Source organism: Ambystoma mexicanum, chromosome 11 (genome assembly GCF_040938575.1).
Source record: "Ambystoma mexicanum isolate Mex_15411 chromosome 11, UKY_AmexF1_1, whole genome shotgun sequence".
NCBI classification, from domain to species: domain Eukaryota; kingdom Metazoa; phylum Chordata; class Amphibia; order Caudata; family Ambystomatidae; genus Ambystoma; species Ambystoma mexicanum.
The window spans coordinates 1478070928-1478089792 of NC_090934.1; the positions used below are offsets into that span (position 1 = coordinate 1478070928).

Consider the following 18865-nt stretch of genomic DNA (forward strand, 5'->3'; position numbering starts at 1 on the left):
AGATTTTCCTGCGAAACAGTTCCAAAGTCTTGCGGTAACCGGGATGACCTGCCATAATGGATTCATGGCACTTACCAAGAGCCACTTCTCGAAACTCTTCATTGGTTAAGTGTAATCTAGAGTCTACTCTCGGTACCCTTCCAAACCTTGACGCACCGGGCCCTTCTGGCCCACTCCCGCATCTGTTGCTTAGTCATATATATCTGCACCTTCTCCATGTAGTCTCTCTTTTGTACTTCCACAGCAGATATGAAATGCTCTTCAGAGATTAACGGTACTTTGGTCTCTTCCTCTGATCGCTTACTTACGTGAAATCTTACGCCGATCTAACATCCTCACAAACTCCTCTTTAAAACGTGCAAAGTCCTTTTAAATCGGACTCCCGTGACTCACCAACAGTACTGACAAAGCAGCTGCTCCACTAGTCAGATAAGAGAGGATAAGCACTACTTTAGAAACCTCAGAAGGGAAAGACCCTGGTCTACACAAAAAGTGTAACTCACACTGAGTCAATAACACTGCGTATTTCTTGGGGTCGCCTCCAAAATGCTCTGATGCCGCTAACGGAATTGAATGCTGGCATGCCCCCTTGATTTCCCTAACTACAGACTCAAGAACCTCAGTGGAACCCTTACTAGGAGCATTTTATGTTTCCCCCCCCAACGTAACTCTGGGGGCTCTAAATCTGAATCTGGATCTGGTGGTAAATCTGCCCTCTGACTCTGTAGCATATTTACCTTCTGGCCCAACTCTGCCACCTGTTGCCCCAAGCTGGCGCTGTCTTGCCTCATTACCCTCAGCTCTTTTTTTCAGTTCCTGTGAAACCTCCCCTAGGGAACCCAATGTATACCCAGTGGGGTCCATGACAACTTGGCCGGCTATCTACCTTGGTCCTTTCATGCACTCAGGTCCGTGTTCTGTCATCCGTAGGCACTGCTGAATGCCTTAGCAGTGCTCGGCCACCAGGAGTATCTGACACGACTGGGCACAGATCACCACCAAGGGAAAGAGAAAGTGGATAACATGAAGAAACACCGGCTCTTCTTCCTCTCCAGTGACTCCGGAGCCTGTCACACATGAATGCCATCTTCTTGGTCCTCCTTCCTGATTCTCTTTTGCGAACATACAACTCCCCCTCTCCCCCAATGTCCTAATCATACATGTGTGTCCTCTGCAGTTTGCCTAGAGGAGATGGCTGCTTATGGCGGATAGAGTTGATAGTGAGAGAAACATAATCCTTTCTCGTGCTGCTCTCCCAAATCTCTTCACTGAGCTTCCTTTATATTTCTTATAAACTATGTATACGAGTATCTACAATTATTGCTAAATTCGTATATGTATTCTTTTGTAATGATGTACTCTCTGTTATGCTGGGGATATTGCGTTTGAACCACAATCTTATTGTCCTCAGAGTTGGATTGACTCTCTCCCGCTGCTTACGCTGCTCAATGTTCTTTCACACGATACGATTTATTTCTGTCGCAGTCAACGTTTATACGCAAGCAAAAGTAACACACCAAACGACTCGATTCACCGTCACACTTCCTCCTACATCTCGATCTTCAGTTCTCCTCACTGTGACTCACTCCTCTCATTCTTCCCAAAATTTCATGGACAAGCTCTCATCTGCCTGGCCAGGCAACGCACCTATCTACCAAACCACTCTGACTCAAGATAACGCTGAGGCCCGACTCACGCTATAGAACTTCCGCGCTCAACACCAGACTAGCTCAGCAACGCCAGTACTCCCTTTTACTGACTTGAAGACGGAGGTCCAGGTATGGCACTCATGAGCCCCACACGACTCTCGGCCCGAGGACTGAGACACGACAGATGCACCTCACTCTTAGGCCCTTCACCGCCATCATCAATGTTTCGCAGATGTGGGAAACATTACTCTCTCAGACAGCCATTCAGGCCATAGCCAATTGATGATCTGGAAGATATGGAGATGCCATCAATCGAACAAGTCGACTGACTGCAAATCAAGAAATCAATGACCTCCTCATTGACATCACAACGTAGCCACACTTAGACATGAAGTTCATAGCCATCTATTCACAAAGTTACACAAACATGCACTAGCTTGTTGTGCATAGAGACAAAACATATGCTTATGACTCACACAGGAAGATGACAGACACACATACATGTCTCTATTTTTATCCACATTCTTTGCCAAAGCTGAACCGCAAGATGCCAAAGTAAACGTATACCACGCTTGCCCATGTTCGACTGCCACTAACATGGAAAAGCCGTAAGGACAAATATGTAAGCTGCAGGCCCACTGAAATGAATGAGGAGGGGGAGACAGGCGTTGAGTACATGGAAGGGCTTGCACGATCGCTGGTGCCAGAGGGAAAAGCAGAAACAATGCACCCAGCCAAGGACGAGTGGCGACGGAAGGTTCCTGGTTACCAAGACGATAAGTCACCTATGAGAAATTCAGACTAAAGTCCTCATAATTACAGGTAAGAGAGCTCCATTTCGTGGTCTGAACACACGTGACCCAGCAGAGCAAGACAAGGCCCATTCAATCGAGGTGGATGGAGAGAAGCTGTTCCCACCAAATCAGAGGTGGAAAGATACAAGTGTTGCTCACAAACTGCCAACTGAATGCACGCTCCCGGAGATCTTAGGAGATCAGAGATGGCAACATTAGGGGGCACACAGCCCCTCCATGTTCATTCTCATTGCCTTGAGAAGGTGCACTCAGCCTGGTAACTGTGCAGGGTCCCAGGACTGGAGGATCAGCTCTGTCCAATCCAGAGTCACCTTTCACACGAAGATATAATATGTTGCAGGAGCCAATGGTCTCCCTGCGATCCTGCAACTTTGTAGATTGAAACATGTAGAGGTGGTCCCAGGAGGAGCCACCAGATGTGGCTCCCCAACAGTAGAATTAACCCCTACAGGACATACACCTACTTCACCTAAACTGACCAATGTTAATGCCCGATAGGTTTCGGGGCCAGAGCTTGGTTTTGTGACATCACACCTGGATAAGACAGGGTGATACACGCTCAGAAGACGAGAACCCTGGAGAATTCATGTATTTCTAGTGTGTTCCCTGTCGTCTTGTTAGATAATAATTAGAGTAAAATTTGCCCCATGGCTGAGTCTTCTATTCTTGCTGTGGGGAGTTTTTGATGGGCCTGAGTGTCTCTTGGCTGGTAACTGGGGTGACTGCTCTAGGGCCCCTGCACCCCATGACAGACTTGCGAGAAACGGTGTTCATCCTCATCAGCTAGATTTGCGATTTCATCAACTTTTCAGGTAAATGTTCTTAACCAAAATTTCTATCAGTACGCAACAGATAACTATTTATACTCTAAACCAAAGACCTAGTTAAATCCTATTACAAGCATTTTAAAAAACATTTCTCACAGTTATGCTACTAGTTGTGCTTACATGATTGGTGAAGTAGTATCTGCTTCCTCGGTCGTCCTGTCCTCTCCTACTCGTCACTACTTCTCAACTTTCTCTCCTAAATTCCCATTTTACAGGAGCCTCAAAATAGAAGGTTTTCCTTGCTCAGTTCCGGAGATGAAAGGCCGTTTAGAATGTTAGCCTTCCAAGATTCCAAACTCTCCATCTTGGTTTGGGAAGAGTTTCTGATGTCTGCATTGAAAGGTTAAGGACAATACTTCAAAACCCTTTCTATCCCCACAGACCTAAAAGCCGCCAAAACACCTCCCAAACCTGTGTACCTCAGCTACTCGCCTTCGGAACCTAACAGGCACCCCGACATGAGCAAGAAGAAGGGGCATGGGGCAAAGAGAGGACTTAGATTTGAAGGCAGTGAAGAAGGACCAAATCAGTGCAGGTGGTGGCAGGTAGCCAGAGAGGATATTGCGCTTGGCGCCGCCGGCGAGAAGGTGAACTTCCAGGCACTGTGATAGGTTAGTGAACGGGATTCCACCATCCTGATTGGCTATGCCGTCCTCAACGCATTATAAAAGGGTGCTGTAATGCTGAAGCAACGTCAGAGTTGCCTACACACAGACAGGTCTTTGCTTGTACAAAACTCCAAACTAAGCAAACAGACTGAGCTACGTCAAGGAAAGCTGAAAATCTAGTATGCGTTTGACGTACTTGGTTCTATTTATGGTGACACGCAGTGGTAACCGGCACGATTGAGCGTCAGGAGGGGTGCCATGTAACCCCTCGAGAAAACCGCTTCTCTCCAGAAATTAAATATGACCCACAAACATTTGATCTGCTTGGTAAAGGAATATGAGAGTTGGCAGCCTGAAGAGTGTGAACTAGGCTACATGAGCAAATCAGAGCCCTTAATACATGACGTTGCATTTTGTACTAACATTTGGGCAACCGTACCCATGCAAGACATTATGTTTATTTTGTATGTTGGAGTTTCGCCTTTGGGTATGTGTTTATAATTCTGCATAATGTGCCCTGCTGTGCCCGCTGTTACCGCATGTCTTTACTCTGAGGCTCTGTATGGCCACCGCTGTGCACCACAGACGGTCTCCTTCCACTTCCGGCTCTGACATGCATGTAAAGAACAGGTGCGGGCCTGCACAGCATGACCTGTTAAGTTCATTCCAGGCCGTTTCGTTCATATTTTCTGCACAAAGCTGAGAAATGCATCATGAGGTTCAATCAGTGTCTCACTCCAGATCCGTGCAGATAATGCGCTTACATCCCTCCCCCGCATTTCACTTTGGTGAAACCCTCCCGGATTCCACCTCCATTTCACACTTTAGGGTACCTGGAATGCCGGCTACTGTGCATGCATTTGGCCATTTTTGTATTTCCACTTGTTTTTGTGTTAGGACTGTAAAAAGGCCTGGGAACCCAGGACCGCCCAAGTTCCCACGTCCTCCATCAAAACTGACAGAGAAGCCTGCGGACACGCAAGGTCTAGCAGCCAGAGATCTTTGCACGTAACTAGCATGTAATTTAAACAGATCACGCTCAGCATGTTTGGTAGCGTGAACTATGAGTTAAAGTTGAATGTTAAAAAGCTGACGTGTGATGTTTGCCAAATTGTTCACTTTGCAGAACATGTACCGCTTGGAGGGCGAAGCCTTCTCCACCATCCCTTTACTTGTCGACCATTTCCTGAAGACGAAGCAGGCAGTAACCAAGAAAAGCGGCGCCATTCTGGGAAAACCTGTCCCCAAGGTAGATATGTGTAGACTCAAATGTGATGGTGTGCAGCGTAATCTAGGGAAACACCTCAAACATGTCCCATAATCAAATCCAGCTTTGTGAATACAAGTGACATTGAAATAACCTATTAATTACCTTGGCAAAACTCTTCTTCCAAATAAGCTACAACCAATGTGCCTTGCTCTGAATCCTGATCATGACTCTGTTAACAGTAAACTTTACTGCCTTGCTCTGAATCCTGATCATGTCTCTGTTAACCGTAAACTTTACTGCCTTGCTCTGAATCCCGATCATGTCTCTGTTAACAGTAAACTTTACTGCCTTGCTCTGAATCCCGATCATGTCTCTGTTTACAGTAAACTTTACTGCTTTGCTCTGAATCCCGATCATGTCTCTGTTAACAGTAAACCTTACAGCCTTGCTCTGAATCCTGATCATGTCTCTGTTAACAGTAAACTTTACTGCCTTGCTCTGAATCCCGATCATGTCTCTGTTAACAGTAAACCTTACAGCCTTGGTTGAATCCTGATCATGTCTCTGTTTACAGTAAACTTTACTGCCTTGCTCTGAATCCCGATCATGTCTCTGTTAACAGTAAACCTTACAGCCTTGCTCTGAATCCTGATCATGTCTCTGTTTACAGTAAACTTTACTGCCTTGCTCTGAATCCCGATCATGTCTCTCTTAACAGTAAACCTCACAGCCTTGCTCTGAATCCTGATCATGTTTCTCTTTACTGTAAACTTCACAGCCTTGCTCTGAATCCCGATCATGTCTCTGTTAACAGTAAACCTTACAGCCTTGCTCTGAATCCCGATCATGTTTCTCTTAACAGTAAACCTCACAGCCTTGCTCTGAATCCTGATCATGTTTCTCTTTACTGTAAACTTCACAGCCTTGCTCTGAATCCTGATCATGTCTCTTAACAGTAAACTTTACAGCTGAAGCAACTTTAACAAACGGCAGGGTCTTGGTATAGTTTACACTGGCAATGGACTAGTGAATTGTCGTCATACCTGCCCAATGCTGACCTTTCACCAACTTGTCCACGCTACAGATATGTTCTTATGGTCCAGGTTATTGTTCTTTTAGGGGAATTTTCCTTCCACTTTACACACCATAAAATGCAAACCAGTGTCTCTCCCATTGCCGTTTTCACTTGTAATCAAGCAGCTGTTCCCTGTATATTTAATTCACAGGTCACTAGAACACTTTTGTAAGAAATTATTTCGGTAGAGCAGATGTATTTGACCTCCTGATAGGGTGGGGTGGGGGTTAAACCCGTAAGCATACAAACATTCCATGGGGAACAACAAAAAGAGGGACCGCCGCCAAGTCCCAAAATGAATATCTCAAACCTAAACATGCCAGGTCTCCAATATCCTGTTATTTTGGCTCTTTAGAGAACCATTTAAATGTCACTTTTTTAATTGGTGAATAATGATGACATGATGAATAAATGCACATTACTGTGTCAAGGACAGCCTGGGGTGGGGGCGGCTATCAGGGAAACATCCAGAGCCAGGCCCACTATATACCTGTGCATGCCACGCCATGTACGGCTTTAAATCATATCTCACCAGATCGCAAGCAACTTTAATGGATTTCGGGGGTCGGGGGGAATAGGAGGGTAATGCTTTATTTATCACAGCTTTTTTCAGGTTTCGCAACATGTAATTTCATACACTTTGATTTGTCTCCCTAGTGTGAGAGTTAAGCAATCTGCCCTCTCATGCTAACTTTTTGCATGTATCATACTTGCCAACCCTACAGATTTAGGCAGTAGGCTACCTCTTTTGGAGCAGCCCTACTGCCTACAGATTTCAGAGACAGATCCTACTGTTGTTTACAGTGGCAGGTAATGTATGTGACTCTAAGGTAGGCTGCAGGACAGAGCATGCGACACATTAATTAGTCTATCTGTACAGTGGGCTGGTGGGTGATTACTTTGATTGGGCTCAGACCAATCCACTGACCCGACAGCTGCGTGACTCTGTCCTGCACTCTGGCCGGGACAGGCCTTAGGAGAATCACCAGTGAAGGCAAGTGGCAGAGCGTAACACCATCACACAGCATCTGCTGACAATTTGGTGTTAAGTTAACATTCAGAATTATACATTTTTAACATTTCAACATCTTTCCATTTTGTGCTGTTTGTATGTTTTGTATTTTCCTGTGATGTCACTGTTATGAGAATTATTATTTTTGAAACTTGGAAAAAAACTTACATCTTTTTGGTCACAGGATGTTGGCAAGTATGCATGTGTTTCTGCTGGTGGTCTGTAATGAGCTCAGGATTTCAAGATGGCGAGGTTTGCAACAAAAAGGGGAAAGGGGAGGAAAGGAAATGCAGGAGGGAGAGAGAAGGAGAGAGGTGCAGTACGTGCAAAACAAGTTAAACAGGCTGTCCTGAGACACATCCCGTCACAACACAGTGTGCTAGGCCTAGCAAGTACCCAGAAGCAAGTAGGCAGAAAGTGAGAAGCACTGGCCTGACTCAGCACATAGAGCAGGGGCAGCATGACCAGGGAAACAGAGGGTACATGCAACCGTAGGGAGCAAAGCAGACACAGAAGCCAGGCGAGGGTCACCACAGGAGGGCGCCTCGAAGTGTGAGACGTCGGTGCAGAGCGATGAATATCGAGGGTGACCATGAATGCAGGAAGGAAAACTGCAAACGTGGATGAGAAGGGCAAGCAAGAGGAGAGTGCGCAGGCGCAAGGTAAAAGGTTGGAAAAGAGGAGACAGTTGGTCTGGGTGAACACTAGGGGGCAGCCTCACGTCAAGATGCAGAACAGGCCCGAAACTAGCACGTGAAGCAAGAAGAACATGAAGAAATACCAGGTGGCACATGCAAGTATAGCTTGTGTAGTGGTATGGAGGATCATTAGGGTGACCAGGCGTCCTGGGTAGTGGTATGGAGGATCATTAGGGGGACCAGGCGTCCTGGGTAGTGGTATGGAGGATCATTAGGGGGGCCAGGCGTCCTGGGTAGTGGTATGGAGGATCATTAGGGGGGCCAGGCGTCCTGGGTAGTGGTATGGAGGATCATTAGGGGGGCCAGGCGTCCTGGGTAGTGGTATGGAGGATCATTAGGGGGACCAGGCGTCCTGGGTAGTGGTATGGAGGATCATTAGGGGGGCCAGGCGTCCTGGGTAGTGGTATGGAGGATCATTAGGGGGACCAGGCGTCCTGGGTAGTGGTATGGAGGATCATTAGGGGGACCAGGCGTCCTGGGTAGTGGTATGGAGGATCATTAGGGGGACCAGGCGTCCTGGGTAGTGGTATGGAGGATCATTAGGGGGACCAGGCGTCCTGGGTAGTGGTATGGAGGATCATTAGGGGGGCCAGGCGTCCTGGGTAGTGGTATGGAGGATCATTAGGGGGACCAGGCGTCCTGGGTAGTGGTATGGAGGATCATTAGGGTGACCAGGCGTCCTGGGTAGTGGTATGGAGGATCATTAGGGGGACCAGGCGTCCTGGGTAGTGGTATGGAGGATCATTAGGGGGGCCAGGCGTCCTGGCTAGTGGTATGGAGGATCATTAGGGGGGCCAGGCGTCCTGGGTAGTGGTATGGAGGATCATTAGGGGGACCAGGCGTCCTGGGTAGTGGTATGGAGGATCATTAGGGGGGCCAGGCGTCCTGGGTAGTGGTATGGAGGATCATTAGGGGGACCAGGCGTCCTGGGTAGTGGTATGGAGGATCATTAGGGGGGCCAGGCGTCCTGGGTAGTGGTATGGAGGATCATTAGGGGGACCAGGCGTCCTGGGTAGTGGTATGGAGGATCATTAGGGTGACCAGACGTCCTGGGTAGTGGTATGGAGGATCATTAGGGGGACCAGGCGTCCTGGGTAGTGGTATGGAGGATCATTAGGGGGGCCAGGCGTCCTGGGTAGTGGTATGGAGGATCATTAGGGGGACCAGGCGTCCTGGGTAGTGGTATGGAGGATCATTAGGGGGGCCAGGCGTCCTGGGTAGTGGTATGGAGGATCATTAGGGGGACCAGGCGTCCTGGGTAGTGGTATGGAGGATCATTAGGGTGACCAGGCGTCCTGGGTAGTGGTATGGAGGATCATTAGGGTGACCAGGCGTCCTGGGTAGTGGTATGGAGGATCATTAGGGGGACCAGGCGTCCTGGGTAGTGGTATGGAGGATCATTAGGGGGGCCAGGCGTCCTGGGTAGTGGTATGGAGGATCATTAGGGGGACCAGGCGTCCTGGGTAGTGGTATGGAGGATCATTAGGGGGGCCAGGCGTCCTGGGTAGTGGTATGGAGGATCATTAGGGTGACCAGGCGTCCTGGTTTTGCCAGGCCTGTCCCAGTATTTGGTGCTCTGGCCCGCTCTCTCAAGATTATGTTCCCATTGGAATCTGCAGTGGTCCCGGTTTTTGGTAGTATGGTAATGTTTATTTATATAGCGCCTATACACCGGCAAGTGTTTCAAAGCGCTCAAGGAGGGAGGGAACATGGGAAAAAACAACAGTCGCTCAGAGCCCTTGAATTTCTGAGATGATAACGGTCTGCACAGGCAGATAAAGTGAATATGAAAAATTTAACAGTTTAGAGACAGCAAATAGGCCTGACAGCGATTCAGCGTTTTTTCAAGTGCATCTTAAGGGGTGAAGACGAGGGAGAACAGACAGACGATCTTCAGGCCGGGCTGTAACAGACCGTGCGAGTGGGGGAGAGATGGGGTCCCTGGGCTTGAGGCCAAGGATAAGTCTTGCAGTTCTGTTCTGGATGAGTTGCAGAGGGCGTTGGGCGGAAGCAGTGAGGTTGAGGTAGTAGGTATTCAGAGCTGACGGGCAGAAAAGCACAATCTTGCACAGACGAAATTCTACATTTCACAAACTAAGACAGTGTTAGTTTGTGATAAATGAATTGTACTGTGTGTTTATTTGAACAGCAACGCTTAAACCCCCTTCTCCTCCAAACGCTACTGAAGTGTAGTGCCTCCAAAGACACTTTCAAGAGTTAGTCCTAAAAGCGAAATGAAAACACGAGAGCAGATAAAATACACGGATACATGGGGGGGGGGGGCAGGGGCAGCAGGGAGGATAAATGTCAAAGGTCGATGCCGGCCTGGATGCATGGGCCATGGTGGAAAGGAGAAGCGAGGTTTTGCAAAAACAGTAATGCAGTCAGAAGTGGTGTAGCTCCTATCATCAGCAGTTGGGAGCCAAGGCGGGGGGGGGGGGGGCGGGGGGGGCTGGGGGCTGCAAGGCAACATGCTGGAGGACTCTAAGAAGAGGGAGCTTCTCAGGAGATCCGGCCAGAGTGGGACCACGTGGATCCAGGAGGCGACATCTTGGCGTGGGAGGAAGGGAGGGGACAAAGGAAAGGCAAGTCCTAGCAGCCACGTGTACAGCACAGCTGAGAAGAGGGCGGGGCCCCATGCCAGGACAGGACAGGCCCAGACAGGGTTTCAAAGCGGCCCTTATAGGGGGGCCGGCTCCAAGCCCCACAATCCAATTCAAGCGAGCCCGGGCCAATCTGCAATGAGCAGAGGCCGAAGGTGGTAGACCACCGGGGGCCATGATGGAAGGCCCTGCTGGAATGAATGGATGGAGCCCCACACAGGCCCATGGGCTGCTTGCTCTGAGCCACCAGCGGGCGGGCGGAGAATGAATGACAAATTAAATGTAGGCGCTAGGAGGAGAAAGCAAGTAGTCTTTCAAGGGAGGACAGAGATGCCCTAGGGAAAGGGAGCTTGGAGTGTTTAGGTGCAAGACGCGGGAAATAGCGGATTGGGAATGGGCACAGGGGGGGCAGGGCATGGAGCGAAGAAACTGAGATTGTGGTCTGAGAAAGCGAGGAAAAGAACAGAAGGAGACAAGAGAGGACGGATATGGGGAAGCAGGGAAGAGATTTATAAGGAGTAGAAGAGGAGGTTCAAAGGTCAGCCAATGAAGCGAGGAGAGAGCAGAGCAAACAGAACTACGAGGAGGAGCGCCAAAAAGAGGACTGATAGGAAAGTTCTAGTTAGAAGGCAAGGGAGCTCGCTGATAGGCCAACGGTCAAGTCTCGGGACAACCAGAGCAGAAATCAGAAGTACAGTAGCGTGGAACGAGGCCAGAGGTCAAACAGCTGATGGCAACAAGGGTGTACAGAAGCCGAAAAGTCAGGGGAACAGGAGAGCGTAGAGTTAAATATCACAGAGAGATTGCGAGCAGACTGTGATAGCGGCAGAGGAAACCGAGGAAGAAGAAGAGACGCGGGAGGAAGAAAAGAACCTCTTGGTTTAGGTGGGTTAAGGTGAAGATAGTGGACCCCCAAGGGTGGACAGATAGCAACTAAGCAGAGGCGTAGGCAGGGTGGGCCACCCAAACTCTATACATGCCCGCTCAGCATCACAGTCTGGGCATTTGCAGCGTTAATGTTACTGCAGTGGGCCCAACTACATTAGCTTCAGCCCCACTTGCAAGACCACCACCACATCCTGGCTACGCCTCTGCAACCAAGCAGGTAGCGAGAGAAGCGAGAAGGGAATTGGAGAAAGATTTGTTAGTCGTCTGCATAAAAGTGGTGAGAAAAACCAAAAGAGGCGATAATGGAAGAGAGTATAGCGAGACAAGAGTAGAGAGTGACCCGTGCGCGGGGCTATGAACAGCTGTCTAGTGATGGGCCCGCAGCAAGGCTGGGCAACAAGGTAAGACCCAGAAGGAGGGTATAGGGTAAGGTTGCTACTCGTGTGTGCAGGCTACGTTCTCCTACATGTTACATATGAATAGCTGAGGACCCAGAACTAAGAACACATTCTCGGCTCAGAACCATGCCATCCCAGCAAGCTGTGAATCTGTGGAACGCAATGAATGCTAAATGTAAAGGAATGGCTAATGAAGCCCAGGCTTGATCCATTGTCCCCGTCCACACCTTCCTGCACTGCATAGACGCCCCTATGCTGTCACTGCATAGACGCCCCTATGCTCTCACTGTCATTCTAATTTCAAACGAATACTTGGCACAATGTTACAGATCACATGATGCTTAATCCTCAGGTTTTTTTGCATGTTTTGCTTCCCAACAGGACAAATGGGCCCTGGAACATGAAGAAGTCGTCCTGGGGGAGAGGATCGGAAGGGTACGTGCCCTGAGAACCTTCCTATAGGTACCTCTATAGGAGTATGTGTTGTGTGGAACATGCGCTTGGATGGTTTACAAGCCTCGTGGCCTTAGTGCAGAAACCCAGGTGAGAGGCGGCTCGCGCGGCAGCGTCAGACTGGGACAAAGACTTAGGGCTGAGGGACCAAAGGAAGTAGCCCCCCTTAGTGATTTCCTATTGGTACATTTTGAAGGGGGAAAGGTATGGGAAGCATGGAAGGTGAGCAAGGGTAGAAACCCCATTGAGGGTGAAAACAAAGCTTTGCATGTGCTTAATGGACTTGGCAGTCTGGTACTTAAAATACAAAGCAAACTTTTGAATTTCAAAAGTACAGCCTAGAACGTGGGTTCTTTCTGCTACGGCAAGGCCTTGAATGCGTAGCCAAGAAGGACCACCTAGCTGCCAACTAGTAGAACTCTGTAGCCCAAATCACAGGAAGAGCTAGTCTTCTGTGTGGCTCATCTGGTGCGTGCTGTGGCCTGACATGCACACAACATGCACCCCTGTATCTGGAAAAGGAGGTGAACCCAACAGTAGACATGAGCCTGGAGGAACACGCTAGGGGGTGGGTGGGATTTGCAAACAGGCGCAGATAAGGTTTCCCAGCGAAGGCAAATGGGGCCGCTTTTGATTGCACCAGTCGTCAGGTCTGCTGAGGCCTGCCTGGGAGTGTCGACGTCACAATGTGCGCGGCTCCTTCCTTTGCTGCACGCCATTGCCTGGCGCTGTGGCTGAAAGGGCGCACATGTGTGGGTCATGAGAATGCGTGGAGTTTACTTTTCCTCCTCACAGGTTTCACAAGAGAGAGGAGTCTTTCCTTAGGTCAACTCAGGAAGCAAACCTAAGAAGAGGGGTCTGAATGACGTGTCTCTTGTATTTTCAGGGTAACTTTGGAGAAGTGTTCAGCGGCCGCCTGAGCGCCGACAACACTCCAGTGGCCGTGAAAACGTGCCGGGAAACCCTCCCTCCAGACCTAAAGGACAAGTTTCTCCTGGAAGCCAGGTAGAGCGCCTTCTCTTCTGCCTACATGTCGCCCGCTTCTCTCGTCATGTCTAGCCTGATTTCTACTTGTCCTCTTTCTCTTTCTGAAAGGGCCAGTCCTATGTCATTGTTCATGGTTTGCCCCACTAGAAAAAGGAATTAAGTCCTCTGCAGAATTGATGAGACAGGGCTTGGAAAAATCAGATCCTTTCCGAAGAATATGTTTTGAGTACGGAACAGTGAAAGCCTAGAAGACATTGGGGGGGGGGCAGATGGGGGCAGGCTAAATCCCCTTTTCCTGACACTATGAGACTTCTCAGATATGGAGTCACCGTTACTGTTCCTTTCGGATTGGTTCTCTCCTAGACATTTGGAAAAATAATCCAGTCCTCTCTTTAACCTCGGTTAATGACAGATGTGCGCAGAAGCTCGATCCCGGACAGGGCAAGTAGAATCTGGATGGTAGGTGTAAGGGTATATACTCTGCATAAGGAAAACACGTATTGATAGTATTTCCATGCTCATTGACATTGCACTTGTTAAAGCGCTGCTATGGCGGTGGCCGGGCGGCATCTAAGTGCAGAGATCATTCTGATAAATCCAATGGAGTCTCCACCGATTCCTCAGCATCGACCTCCTCCCATGTGACCAGGGGACGGCAGCCGCTACCTGATCCTGGGGGGGGGGCTATACGAGGGAGGATCACATGGGGGGAGACAACTACTGGGGAGATGTCAGAGCTTCATTGGATGAGACAAGGTAGCCCCCATATGCCCATGAAGAAGACCCCTTGATACCGAATACCCTATTGGCCTATTGGCATTCATCTATGCCCCCCTGTAGGGAAAATAGAGAAACCTTTTTCCAAACCCCATTGGCCATACTTCCATTCCTGGTCTAGAGTGTAGAAACCCCTAAACTACCTTTTTCAATTCTAGTCATCCACCATATGATACTGGCTCATTCGGAATTGTTGGAAGGGATTTTCCGAGTAACCCTTATGTATCGGCATCAAGGGACTCCATTTCCCACAATCACCCAAGTAGTGGGACGAGGAAGAAGGAAAGAACAATGCAGAGCCGAACCAGCCTCAGGCTCACTGAGCGTTCTAGTTGTTTCCGAAAATGCACCCGTGCGCGGAACATTTAAAGATCGAAAACACACTTTTGTAGGCTGCTGCTGTTTGGGAAAAGGTGTTGCACCTCTCTGTGAGGTTTGTGGAGCTTGTAGGCACGACCCTGTGTGGGGGAGCCGAGGGGCATGTCAGCGAGGGAGCAGAGAAACGCTGCAATGAGAGAATGCGCTGCAGATACATTATCTGCAGCGCATTCTCTCATTGCAGCGTTTCTCTGCTTCCTCGCTGACATGCCCCTTGGCTCCTCCACACAGGGTCGTGCCTACAAGCTCCACAAACCTCACAACCCATGAGCCAGTGGAAGGCTCCTGGGCATTCAACAACCGAAGAAGGCAGCGTTTCACCTACCGGGATCTGGATGGATGCAGCCGTGCAGAGGCGTGGCTGAGAGAGAAAGACCAGAACGGCGCGATAGCAGTCCAGAGTGGAAGGCAGGCGGCAAACCTTTGCCGCGTAAGCGCAAACAGGACCGAGAATGCCAAGCAAAGTCAGTGAGCCAGCCCAGGCATAGTCAGGACCCCGTAGCATTTTTGCGACCGCGCCAAATACAAAGTATAATAATTAAAGCTGCAGAAACAGAGACAATAAAGAAACTGATTTTTTTTTTTAAAGAAGGCATATAAGTGTATGGAATGCAAATATGGGGGAAACCTGAAATGAATGTAGTATCAAGGAGAGGCATATGCAACTGTGGAAGGGAAAGAAGAACCACATGTCAAGTCCTGGCAGGAGAGTATATCCGATAGTCACAAGTGCATAAGGAGTCCTGGCAGGAGAGTATATCAGGTAGTCAGTCACAAGTGCATAAGGAGTCCTGGCAGGGCAGTAAACCAGACAGTTGCAAATCTACAGGAGGCCACAAGAAAGGATATGAAACTGTGTTGTTAAACAAGAAGCAACTTTTGAAAGAAGTGTAACTACAAGGCTGAGCAGCTTTGTAAATAACTGCATTGTTGTGGGCCAAGAAAGACACAAAGAACTGTTAAATCAAGAATCATTTGCATTGCGACAGAATCCAGGGGAAGGGAACCACCCTCTGCAGCCAAGACCTTTTAACCTTTAGGTAGGGAATTCCTCTTAGAGCAGGGTCAGAGAGGCCTCTTCCCAACCTTGTTGTTTTCAATAAAAGTCTTTAACCAAAAACATGGCAACCTTGTTTCCTGGTTTCGTTCCTGACTCGTCATATAATCTAGCAATTTCTAATGCTCTTCAACACATGTCACTGACATTATTTTAGTAAGAGACCTCACCATGGTGATCAAAACCTCAGTGACTAATCAGACATTTTCGTAGCAAACATTTCTGCTGCAAGTGCCCACATATGCGTGGCTGAAGATTTCGATTTCCGGATCAAAAAAGGGATATGCCCGGGGAAAAAAAGATTCACTCAAAGCACTCCATTCATTTATTAGGACTGACAAGAGTAATTAGTAGCCCACACATTAGTGTTGGCATATCTTAGATACAGCATTCTCTTTCACTGCGTGCTTCACCACAGAAAAACTGATCCCATTTGCCTTGACAGACCATCTGAAAACTGCTCTCCATTTAGTTAGGGCTCTTAGGTGGTGCTTGCATTAGAAACGATTGCATTCAAGTACAGAAAACAGAAAGCCAGGCATGGCGTATGACGAGGGACACAAAGCTTGTAGATGTTGTTAGGTTATTTGCCCACCCATTGACTGCCAATGGTGATGCTATTCTCCTTGGCCATTCCCACCCAGTTCCTGCCCCACCTAAAACACCTCCTCATGCAAACTCTTTGAGCTTGCTTTATTCAAGCCTTACCATCAAATGTTGCTCTCAAAGTGACTGCCACTATTTTTTCAAAGCAGTTCATGACTTAATTGGTGCTGTAAACACGCTACTGGTGTGATAAAAATGTCTTAGCCAGGTTTGCTTTCAGTCCCTCGATTTACAAGCACTATGCGTGCCCTTCACTGAAGTCCTGTTAAAAACAAGCATTGGCAAATCCAACAGTTTTGGCTTGTGTATAAGTATTAGGCATTTGCCAGGCACTGCTACTAGATGCCCAGGTACTTGCACCCTTTTGCAGCTCTACAATCAAAGGCCAGTTAATACCACTACGGCAGTGCCTGGTCCCTGCCTACAGGAAGGCCCAAAAGATTGGCATTGCCAATGCTTGTTTCACTATGCGGACAAAATAAAATCCACTAAACCAGACCCTTGCAGAGCAGGAATTAAAATAACCGTAATAAGAACATCATCTCACACCAGCCTTCTCCCATGTGATGCTTCTAAGCAACCTCCCTCTCACTTAATCTTCCCTTCTCAACTCTCCGCAATCCCTCCAGATTCCTTCCTCACTCTGCAACTCCCACCAAAATCCTTCTGCCAGATCCCACTCCAAACACCCACACTTCCGGAAAGAGACTTTGAGCTTATATAACTTTGTTGTGACACCTCCTGTTGGGTTGGGGCTGTGGCTTCCTGCACCCAATTGATTCACCTGGGTTTGCTTTGGTGGTTTGGAGCTGGACCAAGCCTTAAAAGGTTGGTCTGCCATTTTGGATTTTACTTTCAGCAATTCTTGGATTGCTGTCCTCCAAGTTATTGTGATGAATCCGACAATGTCCTCACTCCTTTCCCTGAGGTGACCCCCTCCCTTATATCCAGGGGACGACAGCCACTACCTGATCCTGACCCTTGGGCTGGCTGTATGAGGGAGGACCATCTGGGGGGAGCTCTACCTCAGGAGAGTGACAGGACATTGTCAGAGGAAAGCACATACCCCCTTTTCCCTTCAAGGGTGTTTCCTCAGTCGCCCATGCCTTAATGACATATTGTTACACTCATCCCTCACCTCCTAATAGATCTGTTGTAATTAGTCCCCAAACTCCCAATGGAGAAAATATGTTGGCAACTAGGACATGGAAGAGGTAGGGAGTAGTGAGGATCACTTCTTACGAGGCTCACTATTCACGTCCTTTAAGTCATTCAGAAAGTAGCCCCATAATGACTGACACGAGGAAGAGCAACACGTAATGGGGATTATGAAGACCGGGCAGACAACGCAGCGGTCTAGTTGTTGGCAAATGAGTAAGCAAGCCAGGAAGTTCAAAAGCAGATCAGCTGCAGCTGATGAGAGGAAGGAGAAAGGAGAGTTGCATACGCTGAGCTGCCTCGCAGCCCGCAGGACCGCTGAGTACTACGTTGAAGGCATTCACGCCATGGCAGGCGACCCAGGGGTAAACTCGACACAAGGTCAGAGAAACCAGGGTGGTCCGCTGCAGCAAGAGAGAAGGCAGCGGGAGTTCAGTGCTTGACAGGAAGCATGTAAAGCCAGCACATTGCAACAGGGGGGAGTGGAGAAATGCTGTAGACAACCGGCAAGTCCCAGGAAGGAAAAAGGGTTACCAGGTTGCCAACAAGCATATTTCATTCCGCTGAAGACATAGAAACAACAGCTGAACCTAAAGGAAGCAAGTGGGTTATCGGGTGGCCAAATAAAGTTAATCAATTCTCGAAAACGCAGCACGACGGAAACAGCACTGTTGCGAAAGAAGGGAGAACATTTGTAAAGTAAGTTGTACGTGGGTTATTAAACCCTAAGTTGAAAGAAAGAGGGACTTGCATAATAAAGTCCAGATAAAGAAGTATGCCAGGTGAAGTTATCTGCATAACAAAGTATGGGTGAGTTTTGTAACAAAGTCCTGGCAGAGAAATATACCAGGTGAATGAAGTTCAGTAGTTGTGTAAAAATGTCCTGGCAGAGAACTATACTAAGTGAAGTTCAGTAGTTGTGTAAGAAAGTTCTGACAGAGAAATATACCAGGTGAAGTTGAGTAGTGGTGTAACAAAGTCCTGGCAGAGAAATATACAAGATGAAGGTAAGTGTGTTTGTGTATAATAAAACCCTTGCAGGAGAGTATACCAGACAAAGGTTGATGTATGTTTAAAAAGGTCCTGGTAGGAAAGTGCACCAGGTGAAGTGAAAGTTAAGCATTTGTGTGAGAAGACCCGGCAGGAGAGTGTCCCAGGTAAAGACCTAATACCTATTGTAAAGAACTTGAAGGAAGGACATGTCCTTGAATTAATGAACTGTTGGAGGGTTGTATAGAGAAAGAGAACCTTAGGAAGAGACATTCCCTCGGGGAATAAAAGGGGAAGAGAAAGCTTGGGGAAGGGGGATGATACCCCAAGAGAAGAAAAGCATACCAAGGGGATAGGGTAATTCTCTTGGAACCTAAGTATTCTTTTTGAAGCGGTATAACTTAAAATAAAGTACTGGGGAAGGAAATTGATCCCTGGAACTTTAAACTGTGGGTTCCATGTGTTAATATCCCCCACAAAAATATCGGCATTCAAAAATATCGCCATATTTTTTCATCGATATTAAACCATGGACCCTTCGGAGGACACCCCGCAAACCCCATAATTATTTTTATGGAGCGGGGGACACCCCCGCATTCCCCGGTCCAAATAACCCCATAAATTATCCCCACTAATAAATTCAACTATGGCCTTACCCCACAACCATATATATGGC

General features: G+C 48.2%; 1 protein-coding gene across 2 annotated transcripts in view; it reads left to right on the forward strand.

The window, feature by feature from the left end:
• Positions 1-18865, forward strand: part of FES (FES proto-oncogene, tyrosine kinase) — a 474871-nt gene that overhangs the window by 382923 nt on the left and 73083 nt on the right. For both annotated transcript variants that reach the window (XM_069625186.1, XM_069625187.1), the window contains exons 12-14: positions 5026-5148; positions 12165-12218; positions 13123-13241. In XM_069625186.1, coding sequence (XP_069481287.1) covers positions 5026-5148; positions 12165-12218; positions 13123-13241 — 296 coding nt within the window. The remainder of the gene's footprint in view (positions 1-5025; positions 5149-12164; positions 12219-13122; positions 13242-18865) is intronic.